Source organism: Calonectris borealis, chromosome 32 (assembly GCF_964195595.1).
Source record: "Calonectris borealis chromosome 32, bCalBor7.hap1.2, whole genome shotgun sequence".
Classification (NCBI taxonomy): Eukaryota; Metazoa; Chordata; class Aves; order Procellariiformes; family Procellariidae; genus Calonectris; species Calonectris borealis.
Window position 1 is genome coordinate 890294 of NC_134343.1, and position 23855 is coordinate 914148.

General features: G+C 59.9%; 3 protein-coding genes across 9 annotated transcripts; 1 reads left to right on the forward strand and 2 right to left on the reverse strand.

Moving 5' to 3' along the window:
* Window positions 1-1970: 1970 nt before the first annotated feature.
* AKT2 (AKT serine/threonine kinase 2) lies at window positions 1971-12302 on the reverse strand. 3 transcript variants are annotated; one of them, XM_075134492.1, is made up of 15 exons: window positions 12063-12282; window positions 9463-10706; window positions 8589-8729; window positions 7405-7533; window positions 7134-7245; window positions 6788-6941; window positions 6434-6565; window positions 5917-5982; window positions 5698-5766; window positions 4954-5076; window positions 4384-4512; window positions 3937-4151; window positions 3769-3856; window positions 3574-3676; window positions 1971-3323 (listed from the first exon to the last, which is right to left on the reverse strand). In XM_075134492.1, exons 3-15 carry the CDS (start codon window positions 8632-8634, stop codon window positions 3244-3246), a joined length of 1446 nt encoding a protein of 481 aa, XP_074990593.1. In that variant the 5' UTR covers window positions 8635-8729; window positions 9463-10706; window positions 12063-12282; the 3' UTR covers window positions 1971-3243. The 3 variants fall into 3 exon arrangements, with proteins under 3 accessions (XP_074990593.1, XP_074990590.1, XP_074990592.1); XM_075134489.1 differs by lacking the exon at window positions 9463-10706 and having other exon boundaries at window positions 12063-12302; XM_075134491.1 differs by lacking the exon at window positions 12063-12282 and having other exon boundaries at window positions 9463-10923.
* Window positions 12303-12704: 402 nt separating this feature from the next.
* Window positions 12705-19871, reverse strand: C32H19orf47 (chromosome 32 C19orf47 homolog). Of its 2 annotated transcripts, XM_075134500.1 has the most exons (9): window positions 19660-19746; window positions 18972-19045; window positions 18580-18667; window positions 18171-18285; window positions 17938-18019; window positions 17593-17718; window positions 15394-15540; window positions 14972-15042; window positions 12705-14332 (listed from the first exon to the last, which is right to left on the reverse strand). In XM_075134500.1, the coding sequence occupies exons 2-9, from the start codon at window positions 18988-18990 to the stop codon at window positions 13850-13852; spliced, it is 1131 nt and encodes a 376-aa protein (XP_074990601.1). In that variant the 5' UTR covers window positions 18991-19045; window positions 19660-19746; the 3' UTR covers window positions 12705-13849. The 2 variants fall into 2 exon arrangements, with proteins under 2 accessions (XP_074990601.1, XP_074990600.1); XM_075134499.1 differs by lacking the exon at window positions 18972-19045 and having other exon boundaries at window positions 19660-19871.
* On the forward strand, window positions 19834-23775 carry PLD3 (phospholipase D family member 3). Of its 4 annotated transcripts, XM_075134483.1 has the most exons (12): window positions 19834-19926; window positions 20795-20833; window positions 21238-21288; window positions 21441-21577; window positions 21675-21858; window positions 22000-22120; window positions 22203-22330; window positions 22507-22707; window positions 22796-22935; window positions 23004-23169; window positions 23245-23344; window positions 23454-23775. In XM_075134483.1, exons 2-12 carry the CDS (start codon window positions 20807-20809, stop codon window positions 23678-23680), a joined length of 1482 nt encoding a protein of 493 aa, XP_074990584.1. In that variant the 5' UTR covers window positions 19834-19926; window positions 20795-20806; the 3' UTR covers window positions 23681-23775. The 4 variants fall into 4 exon arrangements, with proteins under 4 accessions (XP_074990584.1, XP_074990587.1, XP_074990585.1 ...); XM_075134486.1 differs by lacking the exon at window positions 21238-21288; XM_075134484.1 differs by lacking the exon at window positions 19834-19926 and having other exon boundaries at window positions 19960-20833.
* Window positions 23776-23855: the final 80 nt, after the last annotated feature.

Genomic DNA, 23855 nt, shown 5'->3' on the forward strand with positions numbered 1-23855 from the left:
GTCCTTTTAGGGACCCTGGGGATCACTACTGGGGCCCTTCGGGACCCTGGGGATCACTATTGGGGCCCTTCGGGACCCCGGGGAGCACTACTGGGGTCTTTAGGGACCCCAGGGATCACTACTGGGGCCCTTCGCAACCCTGGGGATCACTATTGGAGTCCTTCAGGACCCTGGGAATCACTATTGGGGCCCTTCGGGACCCCGGGGAGCACTACTGGGGTCCTTAGGGACCCTGGGGATCACTATTTGGGTCCTTCGGGACCCTGGGGAGCACTACTGGGGTGCTTCGGGACCCCGGGGATCACTGTTGCGCCCTTTGGGACCCCAGGGATCACTACTGGGGTCTTTAGGGACCCCAAGGAGCACTATTGGGGTCCTTTTAGGGACCCTGGGGATCACTACTGGGGCCCTTCGGGACCCTGGGGATCACTACTGGAGTCCTTTGGGACCCCGGGGAGCACTATTGGGGTCTTTAGGGACCCCGAGGATCACTACTGGGGTCCTTTGGGACCCCGGGGAGCACTAGTGGGGTCTTTAGGGACCCCGAGGATCACTACTGGGGTCCTTTGGGACCCCGGGGAGCACTAGTGGGGTCTTTAGGAACCCCGGGGATCACTACTGGGGCCCTTCTGGACCCTGGGAATCACTGTTGGGGTCCTTTGGGACCCCGGGGATCACTGTTGGGGTCCCTTGGGGAACAGTATTGCGGCCCTTTGGGACCCTGGAGAGCACTACTGGGGTCCTTTGAGACCCCGGGGATCCCTGTTGGTGTCCTTTGGGACCCCAGGGAGCACTACTGGGGTCTTTAGGGACCCTGGGCATCACTATTGGGGCCCTTCGGGACCCCGGGGAGCACTACTGGAGTCCTTTGGGACCCCGGGGAGCACTAGTGGGGTCTTTAGGGACCCCGAGGATCACTACTGGGGTCCTTTGGGACCCTGGAGAGCACTAGTGGGGTCTTTAGGGACCCCGAGGATCACTACTGGGGTCCTTTGGGACCCCGGGGAGCACTAGTGGGGTCTTTAGGGACCCCGAGGATCACTACTGGGGTCCTTTGGGACCCCGGGGAGCACTAGTGGGGTCTTCAGGAACCCCGGGGATCACTACTGGGGCCCTTCTGGACCCTGGGAATCACTACTGGAGTCCTTTGGGACCCCGGGGATCACTGTTGGGGTCCCTTGGGACCTTGGGGAGCAGTATTGCGGCCCTTCGGGACCCCGGAGAGCACTACTGGGGTCCTTTGAGACCCCGGGGATCCCTGTTGGTGTCCTTTGGGACCCCAGGGAGCACTATTGGGGTCTTTAGGGACCCCGGGCATCACTATTGGGGCCCTTCGGGACCCCGGGGAGCACTACTGGAGTCCTTTGGGACCCCGGGGAGCACTAGTGGGGTCTTTAGGGACCCCGAGGATCACTACTGGGGTCCTTTGGGACCCCGGGGAGCACTAGTGGGGTCTTTAGGGACCCCGAGGATCACTACTGGGGTCCTTTGGGACCCCGGGGAGCACTAGTGGGGTCTTTAGGGACGCCGGGGATCACTGTTGGGGTCCTTTGGGACCCCGGGGAGCACTAGTGGGGCCCTTCTGGACCCTGGGAATCACTGTTGGGGTCCTTTGGGACCCCGGGGATCCCTGTTGGTGTCCTTTGGGACCCCATGGAGCACTATTGGGGTCTTTAGAGACCCCGGGGATCACTATTGGGGCCCTTCGGGACCCCAGGGAGCACTACTGGGGTCCTTCGGGACCCCGGGGATCTCTGTTGCGCTCTTTGGGACCCCAGGGATCACTACTGGGGTCTTTAGGGACCCCAAGGAGCACTATTGGGGCCCTTCGGGACCCCAGGGAGCTCCATTGGGGCCAGGGGGGACCAGCTGGAGCCGTGCCTGGGCCCCTCAGGGGCTCCGCTGGGCCCCTCGGCCTCCCCCTCCCCACAGGAGCCCAAGAGCCCGATTCCTCCAAAAAAGGAAGAAAGAACAAAAAACCTCAATTTTATTGATTGTACCGTACAAAGACGAGGGCAGGTGAGAGCTGCCACCTGGCCGCTGCCACCACGCCGGGGATGCCGGGCCACCGTGCCCCCTGCCGCCTTGTCGAGGGGTCTTATTCCCCTGCCCCGCTCTGATATTTTTAAGTTAATTCAACTGAATTTGGGCAGCTAGGAACAAAGTAAGAAAAAGTGACTTTTTTCGGTTCCTCCCTGCAGGGAAGCGGCACCAAGTGCCAATTCCTACCTCCAAACTGCGGCCCCGGTGTCGGCTGCGCCAGGAGACGCCAGGCGGCAAGTCCAGCTTGGCACTGGCCCGGCTCGTTGGCGTGGGTGCTGCGGTGAAGGTGGGCACCGGGTCCCTCCGGCGTTGTGCCACACCAGCAGGGTCTGGAGCCGGTGACGGTGGCCTCTACCGAAAGGCGTCCACAGCACGTCCGTCAGGTGTGGATCCATCGCCGGCAATGGCGCGCGCCGGAGGAAACCCAGTCCTGGCGCTGGCAGCCAAGCTGGCGGTGCGGTGGCAAAAGCCCCATCCCTCTGCCACACCGTGCTGGTTCCGGTGACACCATCATCCACCGAGGATGCCAGAGCCCGGCATCACTGCGGCTCCTGGCTTTAAGGCACCAGAGAAGCCAAACTATTGCTTTTAGGATCGTGTTTTCCTTAGGCCCACGCCGGTCGAGGCGCTCTCCTCCGCTGAGGCGCCGATTCGGGGGTACGGTTGGTTTTCGGTCACCGCAGGTTCAGTTCGAAGCAGAGCCGGGAGGATGTGAGGGGCCGAGGTGTGTCCCCCACAGTCTCAGGGGGGTCCTGCCCTCTTGTCCCCCCCTCCTGGGGCAGCTGGCATCGGATCCCAGCCACGGGGGGGTTTTTTCCTCCCTTCTGCTGTGGAAACAGCTTCTCCCCAACTGGGAGCAGTGGGTTTTACTGGGCTGGCCGAGCTGCCGGGGAGGGTCAAGGCCACAGTTGTGGGGGAGTGGGGGTTGGTTTAAAAAGCTGCGAGCACTTCTAGGAGTTTAAAAAATAAAAATAATAATAATTAAAATCAAAGCAGTCCTAGGCTAGGGGCAGGAGGCACGGCTCGGTGCAAGAGCACTTGGTAGGGGTATGGCTTCCGAAAGGCGCCGCAGCGCGAGGCCGGCGAGCCGCAGTGTCCCGCCCCCCTTCTGCTGGGCACAGAAGAGAAATGCCCCCCCCTCGCTGCGGGTGAACCCCCAAACCCTCCTCCTCCTCGGAGGCCGAATCCTGCTGCTGCCGGTTACTCCCGTATGCTGGCAGAGTAGGAGAACTGGGGGAAGTGCGTCCGCTGGTCGTTCTCCAGGGAGCCCATGTTGTCATCTGCAGGGACAGGGACGGGTTTGAGGGTGAGGGAGACGCTGACGAAGCCTCCCCGGCCTGTTCACAAGCTTCCCCGCTCCCTCCCGCGGCAGAGACGCCACCAAAACTGCCCCAAGACCTCTGCAGGGCAGCCAGAGGGACCCTGAGCTTTTATAGAGGTGTGACAGCAATGCCACCGATGGTGACAGGAAAATGAGGAGGGGTATAGGTGACAAAAGGGTCCCCATTTCTGGGTGGCGTTGGCACTCACAGCGATCCGGTGGGGTGATGGTGATGGATTGGGCGGTGAATTCATCGTCGAAATACCGTGTGTCGATCTCGGACGTCACTTGGGGCTTAAAGGGCGGGACCAGCTGACAGAGACCGGGAGAAAGTTGCTCGCTGGCAGCGTGCCGAGCGCCCGCCGGCCCCTTCACCCCCTCCAAGCACTCCCTTCCCTCCCTACCTTCTTCTGAACCACGTCCTGCCAGTTGATGGGGGCGAAGAAGCGATGCTCCATCACCTCCTTGGCGTCGTTGGGACCTCCGCCGAGCCTGCGGGCACAGAGAAGCGTGTCCGGAACCGCCGGCAGCGCCGCGGTTCCGCCCCCCGTCCATCCCCGGCGGATCCTCACCTCTGTTTGGGATCCTTCTTGAGCAGCCCAGCCAGCAAGGATTTGGCCTCGGGGCTGAGGGTACGAGGGAAGCGGATCTCCTCCATGAGGATCAGCTCGAAGAGGCGTTCGTGGTCCTGGTTGTAAAAGGGGAGGCGGCCGCACATCATCTCGTACATGACGACCCCCAGGCCCCACCAGTCCACAGCGCGGCCGTAATCGTTGTCCTCCAGGACCTGCATGGGGGAAGATGGAGAGTATGGTGCCAACGAGGCCGAAGAACTGGGCAGCAACACGAGGAGGGAGAAGGGAAACACGTTCTAGATCCAACCACTCCTGCAACCCAAGCGTTTGGAAAAGCCCCTGCTGAACCACTGCCATCCTGCACTTTGGGAGTAACCTCCAGGGAAAAACCTCCTTGGCACAAGAGTTTGGAGGAAAGCCCGGCTGCGGGAATGCTTTAAGTACCTCCGGAGCCAGGTACTCGGGAGTGCCACAGAAGGTCTTCATGGTGGCTCCATCTGTGATGCCTTCCTTGCAGAGCCCAAAGTCGGTGATTTTGATGTGGCCGTCTTTGTCCAGCATGAGGTTTTCCAGCTGGAAAAAAAAAAAAAGCAGACAGGTGGGAGAAAAGGTCTGGAGCTGAGCGAAGTCGGGAGCATAGAAGCGGGATGCTGCTCTCCAAAAGGCTCCGTCGGATGGCTGGGTCTTGATCTCTCGCCGCGTGATGGGGACGAGGGTGACACCTCCCTGCAGGGCAGGTTCAAGCCGAGCTCCCACCCTCCCTCCTGCACCAACGCCTGCGAAAACATTCCCAGCCCCGGGCGGAGAGCGGCTCTTCGCCACCCACAGCGAGCGGGAGCAGAGAAAGGCGGCAACATCGGCCGGCTGAAACCCTTCGAGGCCCCTTGGTGATTTTTAGGGGAGCGGGGAGTGACTCCACACCCCCAAACACCAGCCCAGGAAGATTAAAATTGCGCCGGGGCTAAGACGGGGCAAAGGCACCGCTTACAGACGCTGCTGCTGCCAGGCTGGTACCTTAATGTCCCTGTACACCACGTCCCGGGAGTGCAGGTACTCCAGTGCAGAGACTATTTCCGCGCCGTAGAAACGGGCTCGGTCCTCCGTGAAGACGCGTTCTCTTGAGAGGTGGAAAAACAGCTTGAGGGAAAGAAAAAAAAAAAGAGAACAGCTGATCAACAAGCGCTTAAAAAAAAAAAAAAAAAAAGAAACCAGTGAAACCCGGGTTAATCGCTCTCAGCACGCAGCTAATGCGGTCATATGTGTCCTAAGCTCCTCGCCTTGAGCGGCCAAAATATTGACGCCCCCACTCCGCTCTGCCGGGGGAAAATTCCGCCCTGCGCTGTCTGCAGGAGGGGCTGCGCCCTCGGCTGCATTCCCCGTCGCAAGGGAAGCGTGTTGGGGTGGAGAAACAAAGCTGTGCGTGAGCGCAGGGTGGAAGGTAATGGAGCCAGTGATGGCTGGAGGTGCTACGGTGCCCGCAGCTCCCTGGGTGAGGAGGAGGAGGGCCTGGGGGGTCCTGCTTCCTCCCCTGGACGCTTCACACACGCAATGGCCTCGCTGCGATATCGAGTGCGAGGAAGGCAAGCAAAGAGCCAGGAAAGCTCGATCGAGAGGAGAGCAGAGCAGAGCTGAGTGCTCTACCTCCCAAAACACATGCTGAGGGAATAAATTGTCCGCTAACGAGCTGAAAACAGGGATTTAACATGCGGTCAAGATCCTTCCAAGCCCCGAGGGGAGCGTCGGGTCTTAAGCTCCCACCTCTCCGCCGTTGGCGTACTCCATGACAAAGCACAGCCGGTCGTTCGTCTGAAAGGCGTATTTCAGTGCCTGCAAGAGGGGAGAAAAAAGTCTTGGAGAAGCTGCGGGGCTCGGTGCTTCCGGAGGAGGCGGCGAGGGGAAGGGAAGGGTCGTTTTGGGGCGCGCTGGGCATCCCAGTGCATCCCAGCACATCCCAGTGCTGCCAGCAGCTGTGCTTACGGTGAGGAAGGGGTGCCTGGTGTTCTGCAGCACCCGGCTCTCCGTAACAGTGTGCGCCACCTCGTCCTGCAAAGGAAGAAGAAATTAAGCGCTGTTTATCCCCCATCGTTTCTGGAAAAAAAAAATTCCCAGAAAAAAAACAGGGGTGGGAGATCGAAGCGCCAACTTCCGCCCTGGTGTCGTCCCCGCAGGGTGAAGGGCGGATCGTCCCGAGAACGCGGCCGCACCGCATGCCCCGAGATGGCGAGCGAGTGGACCCCCCAGTGTCACCCAACTGCGCGTTACAACACGTGCCCGGGGTTTTGAAATAAGGATAATTCCTGGAATCCCCCAGCATTGAGAGCACAGCAGGAGCCGGCCATCGCTCGGCACGTTTTGAAAGCCATCCCAACATTCGGGGGGTTGGACTAGATGACCTTTAAAGGTCCCTTCCAACCTTTTCCACGATTCTATGATCCCCTAAGCCCTGCTGGCTCCCGACTCTTCCCCTCACCCTCCGCTGGGGCTCGGTACGTACTTTCGCAATGATGACCTCTTTCCGTAGAATTTTCATGGCGTAATAGCGGCCGGTGGCCTTTTCCCGCACCAAGATGACTTTGCCGAAAGTGCCCTTTCCCAGGAGCTTCAGGTAATCAAAATCGTTCATGGTCTGGGGAGAAACGGGGAGACGGAGGTGAGAGTTTGTGGCTTGGGCAAGCGCGATCCAGGATGGGAAAGGGCATTCCGAGCTATTTCACCCATGATTATACCGGTGACAGCGGACACCACGGGGATGAGGTTTATCCCATAAACATCCCTCATTGCTTGGTGGTCCCAATCCACCACAATCCCGCTTGCGGCAAGAGACGGTGCCACGCCAGGAGCGACTTACGGCCTTGGCGCGGGTTTTGCTGACGGCCACCTCCATCTCTTCGGTGCCGGTGCTGTCGTTAGGAGATCCGCACTTGTAATCCATTGTGTCCGTCTCTGGTTCCTGGTTCTTCAGGCTGTTTGCTACCGTCTGGATGGCTCGCATCCACTCCTCACTACGGAGAAAAAGGGGATTGGCGGCACAGGGAGGTGGTGAGGATCGCGGAGGGGGGCTGTGCCTGCCCCTCTGGCCTTTGCAGGTAAACAAGAGTCACAGCCGAGAGATTTCGGGGCTCCTCCGGCTAGGATCAACGCAACGTGCTATTTATCCTGGATTCCCAAAGGAAGGGGCCATCCCGCGTGCCTACCGTTCTTCAGGAGAGTCCACGTGGAAGGTCCTCTCGATGACCGTTGTCCACTGCAAGCATCGGATGACGAAGGTGTTGGGCCGAGGCCGCTCAGTTTTCATCAGCTGGCACTCTGCAAAGGTTCAAAAATAAATTAAAAAAAGGGAAGAGGATGGTTTGGGATCAAATATCCCATCCCAAAACCTTCCCTAACGGCTTCGGGGATGAAGACATCCTGCCTGATGCCGGCTCGTAACCGCGGACAGCCCCGAAGCTGCCCGCACCGACGTACCGGCTACCGAGAAGTTATTCAGAGGTGGCAAGCTGTGGTCGGACGTCTCCGGCCGTTCCTTGTAGCCGATGAAGGAGCCGTCACTTTTCAGTAGGAAATACCGGGGACGCCACGTTTTGATGTATTCCCCTGCAAGAGAGAGGGGGGTGCAGGGGGTGGCGCAGGGGTTTTTGGGGACCCCTTGTCAGGGGCTGTCCCGTTGCCGAGATGGAAAATTAAGCGGCAGAAGGACCCCTCGTAGATGGAAAATTAAGCGGATGTTTTTCTTCAGGCTGTTTCTAGGAGCTGCTTCGGAGAAGCTCCTGCAAAAAGCAGCCGGCTGCTGTAATTCAGGAGAGGTGTGAGCAGCGGGTTAGCCTGAAACATGCTCACTCCGAGGAAACACAGCGCAAAAAAGCTCCATGCTTTCCCCGGCAGCTCCGATATTGACCTGAAGCAGCCTCGGCAGCTCCAGATAAAGAAATAGCATCGGAGGGAGGCCATGGCTTCTCTCTTTCCGGCTATATTTGCTCGGAAGAAGGAGGAATCCACGAACCTGCTGGACACAGGGATCTGGCTGGGCTGCCGGTGGGAGAAAAGCGGCTGGAGACGGATGGCTTTCACGCCTGCAAACTGCCCTCAGCAAGGGAAGGAAAAATAAGAGCCACCTTCAATGGTTCTAAAAATAAAACCCCACGCGTGCAGCTGCTACAATGCTGCGACGTTCCCCATGTACGGCTAAAAATAAAGGGGCTGGCTGGGGGTCTTGCTGCAGGGCCGGCGTGGCAGGTAGCTTGGCAAACCGGGTCAGAGGGGCTGCAGGGGGATGTTGGGATCGTCCCCCCGGCCTCCCAACGTGGCAAGCAATTAAAAACGATGCTGCTGGAGAATGTGCTTGCGGCACAGACTGAACGCCGGCGAAGTGGTGTTGCTGGTTGCCAGGAGAGCTGCCGAGCTGAGCCAGGAGCAGAAGAAAGCCAAAGGGGGAAGGCACGGGTGGGTGCAGCGCCAAGGTGCCCCGTTTTGGGGCGAGGGGAGGTGGAGACCCCCCTGCATTTGCTCCGGGGAAAGGTTAAAATTGCCGGTAACTGGAAACCGGAGCTCTCCTTTCCTGGCGGCAGCTGCAGCGCCGGATTCCCCGCGGTGACCTGACCTTGGAGGGATGCCACCACCGCTGAGCCGGCTCCCCGGCTCGGCTCCCTCACCTCTCTTGTGCAGCCAGCCCTCCTTCACGACCGACACTTCGTTCATGGTGGTGCCGCAGGCTCTAACCCCCTCTCTGCTGCGGGGAAGTGGCTAACGCCGGCAGCGGCGGCTGCGGGAGGAGCGTCGAGAGCGGAGACGACCTGCGGGAGAAGAGACAGATGCTCAAAGAAAGCCGGCAAAGCTCCCGACGCTTTTCTTTCCTCTCCCTCCAGGGGAGGCAGCCGGTTTCAGCATGAAGCCACCCCCACGCGCCAATTAAAAACTCCTCTGCTGCACCAGTTTCCCAAAAAAAAAAACCACCAAACACCCCCAAAAATTAAAAATCAGCATGGCAGCCTTACAAACCTGGAGATGCTGGGATGGAGCAGGTTTGTCGGCATCGTCCCTTTACCTGGCTGCCACACGACGAGGGATTAAAAAGCCTCAGGAGGGTTGGACAAGCTTGGGGGTGGGGTGGGGGGCACGGTCCCTTGCAAAACAAACAGCTAGAGAATCGGAGTCACCTGACGGGATTAACTCCCTGGGCTCCAAAATCCCGCTGCGCTGGACGATGGGAGGTGGTGGGACGCAGGGGACGTGCCACGTCCTGGCAGTGGCCGCAGGGGATTGTCCCCACCTCGGGTTTCCCGAAAGTCACCTTGGGCTTGCTGCCCCCCCATCCCCAGCTTTAAAACTGAACTCACGGCGGGGTGCAAGGGTTTGGGTTTTCCAGCTGCATCTGAACAAGGCAAGAGCCAGAGCAGCCCGAGACGCATTCCCCAGACACAGTGTTATCCCAATGGAGCTCCCGCTCCCCTCCAATCCCTCTGGATCAATCCCAGCGCCTGCCTAACTCCCAAACCTCCAGCCTAGCTTTAAAACCTCCGACCTCACCTTTAAAGCTCCCTCCGCCGTGGGGACAAGGGGGTTTCTGAAGGGAAGCACGGCGAGTGGGAGGGAAATAATTTTCCTTCCTCGCCCCCGTAGATCTGCCCGTGCCTTCCTGATGGGAAACCGCCCCCCACCACGAGCATCCCAGGATGCTCCTGCGATCCCAGATGAGGAGGAGGATTTTGGGGACTCCTCTGCTCGCCCGGCAGTAAGGATGCGGGGCAGGCAGCCAGGGAATTCAGGCAGAACAAATACAGGCAGGACCTGGCCGCGCACGGAGCTAATGTTTCTCCAGCTGCTGAAGGGTCAATCTCCATAAGGATCTGCTCCCGGACGGGCTCCGGCAAAGAGCTCGTCGATGTTAATTAAAAAGGAAATAAAAAGCTTGCTGTAGAAAAGGGCTCTAATTAATTTCGGAGCTAGCCCAGAGAGGCTGAGCCCGCTCCAAGTGTCCCACGAGGGATCCAGACCACAGATGCAAATGAGATCACAAGAGGCTTTAATAAAAAAATCCCCCAAATTATTAAAAACAGCCCTAAATGAGCGATTCGACAGGGATGGAGGTTGCAGGATTTTGGGATCATCCCACAGCCGAGCTTCAGCCCAGCAGAGAGGATCCGGCGCATCCACGGCGTCGGAGGCGGGTAAAACACGGTCAGGATGTGATGAGCCTTTGAACCCAGTGGCAGAGCAAGGATGTTTTTGGTGAGGTCTGGGCGTCGCTCGTTCGTGTCCGAGGCTTGTTTCTATGCTGCGCTAATTATCCTGGCTGCAATTAAAAGCCTTCGATTGGTCGCACCTGACCTTTGATTAGATTTTTGTGCAAAGCGCGGGACGGCGAGGCTCTTGAACCCAGAGCCTGCGGACTTCTCCGAGCCAACACCGAGTCGTCCTTCAACAGCAATACGAAAAAAAACCGGTGTTGGTTTAAAAAAAAAAAACCCAAATTGTTGCTTTTCGGGTGTGTTTAAGGATAATTACGACAGCGGGAGAATCGTGATTCAGGAGTTGCCGGCAGCTTGAAGCATCAAACCCCGTCACGGTCCCCTCTTCGTCCTTGCAGGTACTGGAGGATTTTTAATATGATCCAAACGGCTTGCAAAGAGCGGGAAGGAGCCGCAGTCATTAGACACGTTCTCCAAGCCCTGATCGTTATGGTTATTTCCGATGACGGACAGGGATTGTATCTGCCACCGAGGGACCCTGACAGCCCCAGAGACTCCATGAGAGCGGTTTCCAGGCACGCACTGGAAAGCGGCGATTAAAAAAAACACCAAAAAAGCCCTATTTCAGGCACGTTCAAGAGACTTTAAACTGTGAAGCGGCGCCGTAAAAGATTTGCATCTCGAAGCGCAGCGGCACGCATCCTGTCCCGGGGACGAGCGGCAAGGAGCTTTCAGAGAAGGTTTGAAAGGTGCTGGTGCTGAAAGCCACGGGGACAGCGCGTCCCGAGCCCCTTCCTCCAGTGGGGCGGGGGGGTGCTGGGTACCCCCCACTGCGGAGACAGGCAGGGGGCTGCCGTTGTTACTTACGTGGGGGCCGGGCTCGCAAAGGGGGTGGCTGGGGAGGGGGACAGGTCCCCCAGCTCTGCTGCTCCTCCCTACAGGGAATACTGAGGGGGTCCCATCACAGCCCCCCCACCCAGCAGAGATGCCCCGGTCTGCAGAGAGCCCCCAAATCCTGTTCTCCCATGGCAGAGCCCCCCCCAGGCAAGAGACAACCCCCAAATCCCAGAGGCCCACGAGCAGCCCCCCAAGCCCCCCCACCTCAGCCCCCTGGGACAGGGCCCCCCAAGCCTGCCAGGGCCCCCCCAAAGCCTGCCCCAAGCCTGCCAGGGCCCCCGCAAAGCCCTGCCAGGGCCCTGGTATAGCCCCCCCCAAGCCTGCCAGGGCCCCCGCAAAGCCTGCCAGGGCCCTAGTATAGCCCCCCCCAAGCCTGCCAGGGCCCCCCATATCAAACCCCTAGGATAGCCCCCCCCCCCCCCAAGCCTGCCTGAGCCCTCCAACTCAGACCCTTGGGACAGGCCCCCCCAAAACACTGCCAGCTCCGCCTCCCCAAGCCTGTCAGGGCCCTAGGACAGGGCCCCCATGTCATCCCCCTGGGTAAAACCCAAGCCTGCCAGGGCCCCCCAAAGCCTGCTAGGGCCCTAGTATAGCCCCCCAAGCCTGCCAGGGCCACCATCTCAGGCCTCTGGGACAGGCCCCCCAGCCTGCACAGACCCCCCAATCCAGTCACCCCTAGGACAGAGCCCCCACACACACTCTAAGGCCCCCCCAGCCCAGCTCAGCACCTCACTGCAGTCCCCCCCCGCCCCGACGGCGGGTGGTTCGCTCCCCGCAGCATCCCCCCAAGCCTCGCGGCGGGCGGGCGCATCGCGGGGCCATTGTGGGGGGGGCGCTCTCCCCCGCCCCGCGAGTGGTGCGGTCCTCGCGGCGCCCCTCAGTAGACGGGCGGGTCCATTCGGCGGCGCGAGGGGGAGCGGCGCCGCGCACCCCTGGCGGAGGGGCGCGGGTGGTGCGTTCCGCGCGGCGCCCAGCGGGGGGCGGGCGAGCCCATTGCGCGGCGCGGGGGGGGGTGGGGGGGAAGCAGGGCCGGTTCCTCACCTGTCATGGACGCCGCAGGCCCGGCCGGCTGCCGTCGCTCATCCCGGTAGCGGTGGGGCTCCCCCCCCGTTCCGCCTTATCAGCCCCGACGGCGCCCGCGCTCCCGGAAACCCCGCCCGCTCCGGGCCCACGCACGCAGGAAGCGGAGACGGACGGGGAGGAGGTTGGGGGGGTCGAGGGGGGGGGGACGGAGAGGGAAGGACCCCGCTCGCCTGCCCGGGGTCGCACTGCGCAGGCGCCGCGCCGTCGCCACCTCCGACTGCGCATGCGGGGCGGGGGCAGCGCGCCTGCGCGGAGGGGTGGAGGGGGCGGGGGCGGACCGCCTCCCAACGCGCATGCGCCGCTCACCTGGCGGTGCCCACCCCGCGGGGGGACAGAAGCACCTCCCACTGCCGGTCATTTACATATATTTAAATACATTTGCATAAATTAACACTCCGAAGACCCACGCGTGGCCGAGGAGCGAGGGGGTGACCTTTGCTTGATGCTCGCAAGGCGCGGGCACCCCCCACCCATGGGGGCACCCCCCACCCATGGGTGCACCAAGCTGCTCCAGCCTCAGCACCCCGGGGTGGTGTCGGGGGGTCCCGGCCACGGACTAGGGGAGGGGTGTGTGGGGGGCTCAATCGACACCAAACCAGAGCCGTTTCCACGCTTTATTGCAAAAAAGCTCCCCCGCCGGCTGGCGGGCGACATAGAAAGCCAAAAATTGGGAAAAACCACTCGTTTTCACACGCCAAACAACGCCCAGAGCGCAAAGAAAACCTCCCAAAATAGGGTAAAATAAAGAAATCGGTGGTTTTTCTTATTAAAAAGGCTCACCATCGCGGCCCTGACTCACCACGCAGCTGCCTCCGTCCCCGCTGTCTTTATTTAGGGGAGAAAAAACGTCTTTTCAGGGTTTGCAGCAACGCCGGGCAGGTGCGGGGTGGAGACACCCCTGGTGACGTCGTCGGGAATAAATTTGGGGGGAAATGAATAAATAAAACCCCACGGCGGCTATTTGAGGTTTCACGGCGGGATGAGCTCGAGCTGAAAACCGTGAGCGGCGGATTGAGGGTGTCGCTTAAATTAAGGCAATTTTTGGATTTTTTGGAGCCCCCGAGGAGTTTTTTGGGTGTTTTTTTTTTTTTGGAGGCTGCTCCGAAATCCTTAAAAATTAAGAATCTCCACAGCAAGCCGCCACTCCGTAATGATTATTTACAGAGTCGTTTTGGTGCAAATTCCTCGATACGGGGAAAAAACCCTGCGGAGGAGGAAAAAACCAGAAACAATAGGGAAAAACCCTTTGTATGGAGTTCTCCAGGTCCTAAATTCCTAAATACAGGAAAGAACCTGCAGAGGAGGAAAAATAGGGGAAAAAAAAAGAGGTTTTGGTCTTGGTAGGAGATGGAGAGCACGATTTGGCCTCACGCCTGCAGGGATGCCAGGCAGGAGGAAATCCGTCGGGAAGGGCTCTTCCCCCCCGCTGCTTTCCCGTGGGATTAGTGTTTCCCTGTGAGATTAAACCTTTCCCATTGGGATTAAGCATCTCCCTGTGGGATTGGCCTTGTTTCCCTGTGGGATTAAGCCTTTCCCCTTGGGATTAAGCGTCTCCCCGTGGGATTAGCCTTGTTTCCCTGTGGGATTAAGCCTTTCCCCATGGGATTAGCAAGGAGGAAGGCAGGATGAGGGTTCTTGAGGGTGGATAACGGGGAGGGGGGACAGTGGGTGACTGTCGGGAGGGGATGGGACAAGCGGAAAACCGTCGGGACGACCTATCCGGTGCAGGAAGAAGCGCCGCGGGATCAATCCGGTTTCTTCCCCAGCCGTTTAAAGACGCTGATGGTGCCAGCGCTGTCCATCTGGGCGCCGGGGGTCTCGCTGGTGCTGCTCACCTTCCCGCACCCCCAGGTCCTTTTGATCGTCACCCGAAATTCCGGTTCGTTTTTATCCTTCGTGCTGGTGACGTCGCCGTCCTGGGCTTCCACCGGCACCGCCGTGACACCGATGGCGCCCATTTTGGATGCTGCCGGTTGCGGTTTCACACGGATAGCAGTGGCGTTCCTGTGACCGAGCCGCTGGACAGTGACAGGGACCAGTTTGGCTTCTGAACTGGTGGCTTTTGCCTTGATGGTCCCTCCCGGCTCGGCGCTTTCCTTACGGGGAGGTTTGGCGAGTTTTTTGAGGACGCCAGCATACTGGAGGACAGAGCAGTCGTCGTCGCTCTCGGTGGCTTTGTCCCCATCGGTCCCCAAGGCGTCACCCAGTCTGCTGAAGACCCCCGTGGGCTGGGAGACAAGGGGGGGGCGGGAGCCCGTCAGCACCCTCACCCCCATTTCGGGTGCTCCCCTTCCCCTTCGCCCCCCGAATTCTGCCACTGTGACAGAGGCAAGATGGACGCCGGCCTTGCCCGCGAAGCGTTTTTGAGATGTAATGATACAAAACGCTGCCTGCAGCAATTAAATTAACGATTAGGCTATAAAACAGCTCTATAAATCACCCATAAAATCATACTCCCTCTTATTTTTCTTGAGGGGCTGAGTCTGCAACTTGTTTTAGGCCCCAAGACTTCCACGCTGAGGTTTTTACCTCTAGAGGAGAGAAAAAATCTCCTGTATCCCCAAATAAAAAGCTTTTTGCCTCCAGAAGAGAGAAAAAACCTCCTGTATCCGCATTAAAGGGGTCAAAATAGAAACGCAGACGGGGACGACCCAGGGATCAGGGATCCTGCTTTTCCCCAGTGTTTCCCCACCATTTCCCGGTTATTTCAAGGTTTCTTCAGCCCCTCCGCTGCGAGCCGGCGGCTGCGAATCCCGAAATAATCTTCGGGGAGAGGACCCTCCCGTCGGGATCTCGGTGGGGTTTGGCACAGCTGCAGAGAGCGACGGCTAAAATGGAGCTGCAGCTGAAAACCCGCCTCCTCTCACCTTCCCTCCTGCGGTCGTGTCCGCTTTTGCCTCGGCTCCCAGCCGGTCGAAGACGGACGTCCTCTGCAGACCTGCAGTTTTCAAGAAAACATGGGTTTTTTTGAGGTTTCCCCAGAAAATGAAGCTACACCAGGTCAGCGCTGAGGGCTTGCGGCCTTTCAGCCCCGTCAGGGCACCTGGCAAAATAAAATCCACTTAAAAGCACGCGAACGGCCACCCGTCCACTTCTTCCTAAGGCTTAAATAGATGTGAACGGAACCTTTATGGCTTGCGGTGAGTTAATATATCCTTGGAATAACACAACTTCTACCCAATAACTCTCCGGGTATGAAAATCCTCACGGGATTTGTAACGACGGGCTAAATGGGGACTAAACTGGGCTTCTGGAAGAGAAAATGAAGATCAAAACCCCCCGCTGGTACCTTTGGCTGCTTGCTGCTCCAGGATTTTCTTTGTCCTCGGTGTCGTGCCCTTGGGCATGTTGATGATGTATTTCCCTTCCATTTCCGCTGTCACCCGGCGGCGTTTTACTGGGATCGTCGGATTTTCGTCTGCCACATCGCATAAACCTGGTGGGACAAAGGAAAAGCGAATCGAGAGCTCTCGTTCCAACAAGACTTAGGGGATGGAAGGGTTTTATGAGCGCTTGGGCGCAATCCTGGGCTCGAGTGAGCTCTGAGACAGGCTCCTTCGGCACCACAGGTCTCCCGCAGCGCTGGGAGATTTCCAGCTACTCCCAACCGCAAAATCACAGAATCGTTTGGGCTGGAAGGGACCTTAAGGACCATCCACCCGCTGCCGAGGGCAGGGACATCTCCCACTAGACCAGGTTGCTCCCAGCCCCGTCCAACCCGGCCTCGAACGCTCCCGGGGCGTCCACAGCTTCTCTGGGCAGCCTGTTCCCATCTCCCACCACCCTTACAGTCGAACTTCTAATGGAAATCTCCCCTCTTCCAGTTTAACGCTGTTCTCCCTCGCCCTGTCTCTACACCCTCTGATAAAGACCCCCCACCACCTTTCCTGCAGACCCTGCAAGCACTTTAAGGTGCTTCATGGCTCAGACAGGTGAACTCTTCGCTGGGTAAAACACTGGCTGGACGGCCGAGCCCAGAGAGTTGTGGGGAAGGGAGTGAAATCCAGCTGGCGGCCGGTCACAGGGCTCAGTTTTGGGGCTAGTTCTGTTTAATCTCTTTATCAACGATCTGGATGAGGGGATCGAGTGCTCCCTCAGTAAGTCTGCAGACCACACCAAGCTGGGCGGGAGTGTTGATCTGCTGGGGGTGGGAAGGCTCTGCAGGGGGACCTGGACAGGCTGGATCGATGGGCTGAGGCCAATGTATGAGGTTCAACAAGGCCAAGGTCCAGCAACGCTACAGGCTTGGGGAAGAGTGGCTGGAAAGCTGCCCAGAGGAAAAGGACCTGGGGGTGCTGGTTGACAGCCGGCTGAACATGAGCCGGCAGTGTGCCCAGGTGGCCAAGAAGGCCAACGGCATCCTGGTCTGTATCAGAACTAGTGTGGCCAGCAGGAGCAGGGAGGTGATTGTGCCCCTGTACTGGGCACTGGTGAGGCCGCACCTCGAATCCTGTGTTCAGTTCTGGGCCCCTCACCACAAGAAGGACATGGAGGTGCTGGAGCGTGTCCAGAGAAGGGCAACGGGGCTGGGGAAGGGCCTGGAGCACAAGTCTGATGGGGAGCGGCTGAGGGAACTGGGGGTGTTCAGCCTGGAGAAGAGGAGGCTGAGGGGAGACCTCATCGCGCTCTACAACTACCTGAAAGGAGGTTGTAGTGAGGTGGGGGTTGGTCTCTTCTGCCAAGTAACAAGGGATAGGACAAGAGGAAATGGCCTCAAGTTGCGCCAGGGGAGGTTTAGACTGGACATTAGGAGAAATTTCTTTACTGACAGAGTGGTCAGGCCTTGGAACAGGCTGCCCAGGGACGTGGTGGAGTCCCCATCCCTGGAAGTATTTAAAAGACGTGTAGATGAGGCGCTTAGGGACATGGTTTAGTGGGCATGGGGGTGTTGGGTTGACGGCTGGACTGGATGATCTTAGTCGTCTTTTCCAGCCTTATTCTTTGATTCTATGATTTAAAGTCTCCCCGGAGCCTTCTCCTCTCCAGGCTGAACCACCCCGACTCTCTCAGCCTGCTCCAGCCCCCCAGCACCCTTGGGGCCTCCTCTGGCCCCGCGCGCACGGGACCTTGCGCTTGGCCTTGCTGAGCTTCGCGAGGGTGGCACGGGCCCCCCTCTCCTGTCACAGCTCCCTTCCCTCTCGAGCATCGACCCCCCAACTCGGCTTGGGGTCACCCCCAAACTGGCTGCACTCGATCCGGGTGTCCCCGAAAAAGATGTTAAATCATACCGGTCCCAGTACAGACACCAGTCTCCACCCAGACATCGAGGTGGAGTGCGACCATCTGGCCGATTCCTTACCCACCATTTGGGGGGTCCGCGCCTCAAATCCCTGTCTCTCCATTTCAGAGACAAGGCTGTTGTGTGATTAGCTCAAAAACCGCGTAGCCGGATTCAAAGCAGCTGTTCAAATTTGACCGGAGAGGCACGCTTAATGGGAAATAGAAATGAAAAAGCAACTTTTGGCATTGTTTCCGTCGCCCTCCCTACCTGCCTTTGCGGCGGCCAGTTTGTTGGAGACGGTGACGGAGATTTTGGAGGCATGGGGACGCGGTCGGAGGGGGGTGGCGGGAGGCGAGTCTCTGCTCAAGCTGTTGGCGATCATCCGGCTGGCGGCTGGAAGGGGAAGACGGCGCGGTGAGGGAGAGGTTTTAAATCCCAAGGGGCTTCAGCGAGTGCGACAAGTGTTTTGTCGGCTAAATTAAAGAGCAGTCTTTCCCCGGGATCGTGGGGAAGGCAGCCATCCTATGAGCCCTTCATTTTCAGGATAATTAATTCACCTCATTAATTAGGCGAAGGGATTTAATCTCCCAGAAACCTCCCGCCCGCGCTCACCGCTGTTGGCGTTGCGGCGCAGCTCGGCTTGAATGTTGGGGGAGCCGGGGCAGAGCGATTCGGTGGCCGCCTTGCACATCTCCTGAAGGAAAAAAACACGGAGGAGGGTTTTCCCTCGGGCTCTTCGGAGGCGAACGAGGAGCCTCGAGGCAAAACTTTGCTGCTAAATGAGCTGGTGAGGCTTTACCCATGCTGGCGATGCTTCACCCGTGCCGGTGTCGGCATTGCCGTACCTGCCTGTACACAATTTTGGCATGTTTGAGGATGGCGATGATGTCTCCCACCACCGTAATGCCCAGCTCGTTCATGATCTCCTTGTTCAGATCCATCAACATGTTCTTCTGGATCCTGAGGTGAGGAAAGACCCAGCTTAACGAGGTCTCCCCTCGTTATGAGCTCTGATTAATTAAGCCTTGAGCAAGGTGCACCATGATATCCCCAATCCGGGTTCGGATGCCACCGCCCTCACTGAAACAGCACTGATAATGAAAAAGCAGCTCAGCGCAGATGAATAACTAACGTAACTAATTAAGGAGTGAGATAATCGGTTAATTCCTTCCTTCCCCCTCACCGCAGGGATCTTTCGGTGCTATTTTCCCCCTGTCATGCGATGAAAAGGCGCTGCCCCGTCGCTGACCTCACCTGTTATCCACAAACATGACGGCGTAGTTGACGGCGGGGCCTGGGGGGATCCCGGCTTCCTTGAAAAACTGAATCCATTCAGATGTCGCTGAAAAAAAGCCGTGGAAAAGGAAAAATTAAGTGGATACAGAAAAAGGGGTGGGGCGGTCGCCTGAGTTTCGGCATGCGCCGGCCGAGAGCCTCATTCCGGGCATTCGCAGCTGTTGTCGCGCGATTAACGGGATCGGGAGGAAAACGGCTCCTGGGATAGCAGCGGGGAAGGGGGGTGGGGATGGTCTCCCAGATGAAAATACGCAATTTGAGGGGGTTTAGAGCAATTTAGGGCGATTTTGGGTGGTGGAGGGGAGGGGGGGGCAGTGGAATGTGCTCGCGAGGAGGGGAATGTCCCTTACCCATCGTGACGGACACCATGGTGGAGGAGACGGGGGACGTGGATGCGGGGCTAGGCGGCAGCGCCGGGAGCAGCCTGCCGGGTGAGAGAGCGGCCCCGCGGCCCCTCTGATGGCCAGCAGGCAGGCACAGGGCTGCTGCTGCCCCCCTGCCCCCGCCTCCTGCCCCACAGACCCCCCCCGCCCCCTCCTCCTGCCCCACGCACCCTTCCCTTCCCTCCATGCCCCCTCCTCCTGCCCCACAGACCCCCCCCCGCCCCCTCCTCCTGCCCCACAGACTCTTCCCTTCCCTCCCTGCCCCACAGACTCTTCCCTTCCCTCCCTGTCCCCTCCTCCTGCCCCACAGACCCTCCCTGGCCCCTCCTCCTGCCCCACGCACCCTTCCCTTCCCTCCTGCCCCCTCCTCCTGCCCCATGCACCCTCCCTGCCCCCTCCTCCTGCCCCACAGACCCTCCCTGCCCCCTCCTCCTGCCTCACAGACCCTTTCCTTCCCTCCCTGCACCACAGACCCTTCCCTTTCCTCCCCGCCCCCTCCTCCTGCCCCACAGACCCTCCCTGCCCCCTCCTCCTGCCCCACAGACCCTTCCCTTCCCTCCCTGCCTCCTCCTCCTGCGCCACGCAGCCTCCCCTTCCCTCCTGCCCCACAGATCCTCCTGCCCCACACCCCTTCCCTCCCCCTCCCCGCTCTCACCTCTCCGCTCCCGCCGCGCCCCATCCCGCCGCCTCCGGCCGCCGGGCCGGGCCCCACCGGAAACACCGGTCACGGAGCGCCGGAAGTGACCTCGCCGGCCGGCCCAGCGCGCTGCGAGTGGCGCGCGCCGGGGCGGGGGCCGCTCTAGAAAGCGGCGGTGCGGGAGGGGGGAAAAGGGAGGGGCGACCATAGAGCGCTGGAAGGCCGAGGGCGCCCCCCGGCGGGCGGCTCCGGGAACAGCCGCCCCCGCGGACGCCGGTGTCTCCGGTACGGGGGGAGGGGGGCGGGGGGCACCGGCCACCCCCGGAAGCCGCGGCCTTGAGCGGGGCCCCGGCCCTAAGCCCGGCCCTGGCCCAAACCTGGCCCTAAACCCAGCCCTAAATATATCCCTGGCCATGTAACTTGGCCCTAAATGTGTCCCTGGCCCTCAACCCGGTCCTAAGCCTGGCCCTGGCCCTAAACCTGGTCCTAAAATATCCCTGGCCCTAAAACCAGTCCTAAATATGTGTCCCCAGCCCTAAACTCGGTCCTAAGCCCAGCCGTGGCCCTAAACCTGGTCCTAAATATGTCCCTGGCCCTAAACAACCCCTAAACATCACCCTGACCCTGACCCTGGCCCTAAACTCGTCCCTAAACATCATCTTAACCCCGAAATGCAGCCCTGACCCCCCCCGATTCAGCTGAGCCAGGGGGTGACACCAGACCGAGCTTAACCTCCCCCCCCCGACCCTAACCCCCCCAATCCTAACCCCCTCCCCCAAAACAGGGCAGGGTTTGGGGGGGGGCTGGTCCCTGGGGCCGAGCACCCCCGTTTTGTGGGGTCTCTGAGGCATGGTGGAGGGATGGGGGAGGTCTGCACCCCAAAATTGGGGTGCCCCACCCTATTCCCGGGGGGGGGATCAGCCCCAACAGCGGAGGGCGGGGGGAGGACCCGGCACTTCCCCTCCCCGCCCCAAACGGGTCAGGGCACGTGAGCACCCCAATCCCGTGAGTCAGCCGGGAAAGCCTCTGCCCTGCCTGAGTTTTTGGGGGTCTCTCCCCTTAACCGTACCCTGAAAATCCCGGCTGTGCCGCACCCTGGGGGGGTCTCACCTGTCCAGGCATGTTGGGAGAAATCCGGTTTGTTCTGTTCCAGCGTCTCGCCGGGATGAAGCCCGACGGCACCTACAAGCAGGTATGGTGCTGGCAGCACCCGCCACCTCAAACTGGGGATCGTGGAGCTCCCTGCCCCGTCCTGGCACCCTAAAATCCCAAATTGGGGTGCCCCATAGGTACCTGCCCTGCCCCAGCACCCTACACCCCCAAAGTGGGGTGCCCCATAGCCCCCTGCCTAGCACCCTACACCCCCAAAGTGGGGTGCCCCATTTCCCCCTGCCCAGCACCCCACAACCCCAAACCGGGGCACCCTATGCCCCCATTTCCACCCAGCCCCTGCACCCTGTGAGGACCCCCGGCAATATGGGGGGGGGCACTTTTCCCTGGGGACCCCGGGCATTTTGGGGTGGGTTTTACCCCCAAACCAGCCCCCACCCTGGTTCAGGGTCCCCCCCACCCAAATTTTCTGCCCCTCCATCACAGCTGGACCCACTGGAGGACCGTGAGGCGCAGCCCACCCACTTCCCACCGAAGGTAACTCCCCTGGTCTATGGGGGCCGGCTTCGGTGCTGGCTGGATCCGGTGCCATCCCTTGCCAGATCCCACCGGTGTTGGGGGTGGCTTTAAACCCCATAAATTAATTTATTCCTTAATTTCGGTGTGCTGACACCCCCTCTCCATTCCAGTGCTCCCGTGGCATGTTGGTCTCCGCCATCCTCACCCTCTTCCTCCTCATCTTCCTCCTCTTCTTCAATGTCCGGCTGAGCTCAGCCCTCCGTGGTGATGCCGGTGGTGATGCCGGATCCTGCAGTGACGCGTGCCGGTAAGACGAGCTTATGGGGGGTGATGCTCCCCCGAGACCCTCGGCGTCTTGGCACTACACTCTCACTGGTGCCGGTGCTGCTGAATTTCCGCCATAGGATTGTCCTGGTGGAGAGCATCCCGGAGGGAATGTCCTTCAGTGACGGTTCCGTGCCAAATCCATCCACCTTCTCCACGTGGATGAACCTCTTGGGAACTGCTTCCCGCAGTCTGGACATCGCCTCCTTCTACTGGACCATGACCAACGAGGACACACGGACACACGAACCCTCCGCCGCCCAGGTCTGTACCCCCGGCAGCCGGCACGTGCGGCACAGCTCCGATTCCGGCTCTTGAACCCGGCGTCGGCTGCCATTTTCTCACCTTCCCATCATTTTTAATCATTTCTGCTTTTTTTTGGCCTCAAACCACGTGCTGATTCAGGGTGAACAAATCCTGGAGGAACTTCTCCAATTATCCCAACGCGACGTCACCGTCCGAATCGCTGTCAGCCGCCCGTCGGCAAAATGGCCCCTGAATGATCTCCAAGCGCTGGAGCAGAGTGGTGAGTGATGGAAAAAAAAACCCCACATTTTTTTTTTTGGGGGGAATTTTGAGGGGGAGACGCCCAACTCGTGGTCACGCAGGTGCCGTGGTGCGCGTCGTCGATATGCCGCGGCTCACTGGCGGCGTGCTGCACACCAAGTTTTGGCTCGTTGATGGCACCCACCTCTACATCGGGAGCGCCAACATGGACTGGAGGTCTTTGACCCAGGTGAGCAGCACCATCGTGGTGCCCAACCTGTGCCGAACGGTGCCAGGGCTGTCCCAAAACCAAGCCCCCGTCCCCATCCAGGGATGCTCAATGCCGTAAGATGGGACCTAGGGCGTTGGAGAGGGATGAAGGCACCGTCCAGTGACGTGACAGTGCCACCGTGCCGCTCGCCGCAGGTGAAGGAGCTCGGAGCCGCCGTCTACAACTGCAGCTGCTTGGCCAAAGATTTAGGCAAAATTTTTGAAGCTTATTGGGCTCTTGGTGTTCCTGATGCTTCCATCCCAGTACCGTGGCCGGCAAATTATTCCACCCCCTTCAACATGGAGACGCCATTGGAGTTGAAGCTCAACGACACCGATGCCGCCGTCTACTTCTCGGTACGTCCTCAATCCACCACGGTTGGTTTTCCTGGTGCCGAGGATCAGTTGTGCCTGGTGCTTGATCCATCTCCGATGATTCTGGCAGAGCTCCCCACCGGCTCTCTGTGCCGCCGGTCGGACCCAGGATCTTGGCGCCCTCCTCAACGTCATCGATGCCGCCGAGGACTTCGTGAACATTGCAGTGATGAGCTACCTACCCACCACGGAATTCTCCCACCCGCAAAGGTTCGTGTGGTCCTATGCCGACCCTGGCTTGCTGGCACCGGTGATGCCTAACCACTTTCCCTCCCCAGATTTTGGCCGGCGATCGATAACCGGCTGCGGAAAGCCGTCTTCGAACGCCGGGTCAAGGTTCGGTTGTTGGCGGGTTGTTGGCGGCACAGCCAAGTGACCATGTTCCCCTTCCTCAAATCCCTCGCTGCTGTCGCCGATAATCGGACCCGCTACAGCGTGGAGGTGGTGGGTATCGCGGCGCGACCGCAGCGTGCCGGCGGGCAACGTGTCAGTGGGTGACGATCTCTTCACTCCCTGCAGCGTCTTTTCATGGTGCCGGCGAGTGCGGCGCAAGCCCGGATCCCCTACGCCCGGGTGAACCACAACAAGTACATGGTGACGGAGAAGGCGGCGTATATCGGTGAGCGCGGCGCGAGTGGCGGTGCCGCCACGCGAGTTGCCGCCGGCTGCTGGTGACGGTGGCTTGGGGGCGGTTTTTGGGGTGCCCCCCCCCCGCAATCTCCTTGCAGGGACATCCAACTGGTCCGGCGACTACTTTGTGCGGACGGCGGGATCGGCGCTGGTGGTGAACCAGACAGTGAGCCAAACTGGTGCCGGCACCGCCGCCGGCACTGCTGCCGGCCCCGGCACCATCCGGGAGCAGCTGCAGGCGGTTTTTGAGCGGGATTGGGGCTCCCAGTACAGCGCCGACATCAGCGATGCCGAGCGGTGGGAGAGCCTCTGCGGCTCCCGTTAGGCGCCGTGGAACGGACTGCCAGTGAACCACGGGTTCTGGCGGTGCCGAATCTGGCTACCCTCCTCCAATTTGGGGAAAAAAACAGAAAGAAATGAGTTTTTCTGGACTTTCTATTGCTGTTATTGAGGTGGGGGGTCCTCTGCTCCGCGGTGATGGAGAGCGCTGGGCCTTTGCC

Bases quoted from the DNA above. Each gene is read 5' to 3' on its own strand.
- AKT2 (XM_075134489.1), bottom strand. From the start codon at position 8,634: ATGAACGAAGTGTCGGTCGTGAAGGAGGGCTGGCTGCACAAGAGAG. The intron at 4,513-4,953 runs GTACCAGCCTGG...TTTTTTTTCCAG, and splicing joins TGGTGTACAGGGACATTAAG to CTGGAAAACCTCATGCTGGA. The intron at 3,857-3,936 runs GTGAGGATCCGC...CTGTGCCCGCAG, and splicing joins AAGAAGGATCCCAAACAGAG to GCTCGGCGGAGGTCCCAACG.
- C32H19orf47 (XM_075134499.1), bottom strand. From the start codon at position 19,849: ATGGTCGCCCCTCCCTTTTCCCCCCTCCCGCACCGCCGCTTTCTAGAG. The intron at 18,668-19,659 runs GTGAGAGCGGGG...GCTTTTTTTCAG, and splicing joins GGCGCGGCGGGAGCGGAGAG to CGACATCTGAATGGATTCAG. The intron at 18,020-18,170 runs GTACGGCAATGC...TTTTTCCTTCAG, and splicing joins CCAAAATTGTGTACAGGCAG to GAGATGTGCAAGGCGGCCAC.
- PLD3 (XM_075134484.1), top strand. From the start codon at position 20,762: ATGTTGGGAGAAATCCGGTTTGTTCTGTTCCAGCGTCTCGCCGGGATG. The intron at 21,859-21,999 runs GTCTGTACCCCC...GTGCTGATTCAG, and splicing joins ACGAACCCTCCGCCGCCCAG to GGTGAACAAATCCTGGAGGA. The intron at 23,345-23,453 runs GTGAGCGCGGCG...ATCTCCTTGCAG, and splicing joins GGAGAAGGCGGCGTATATCG to GGACATCCAACTGGTCCGGC.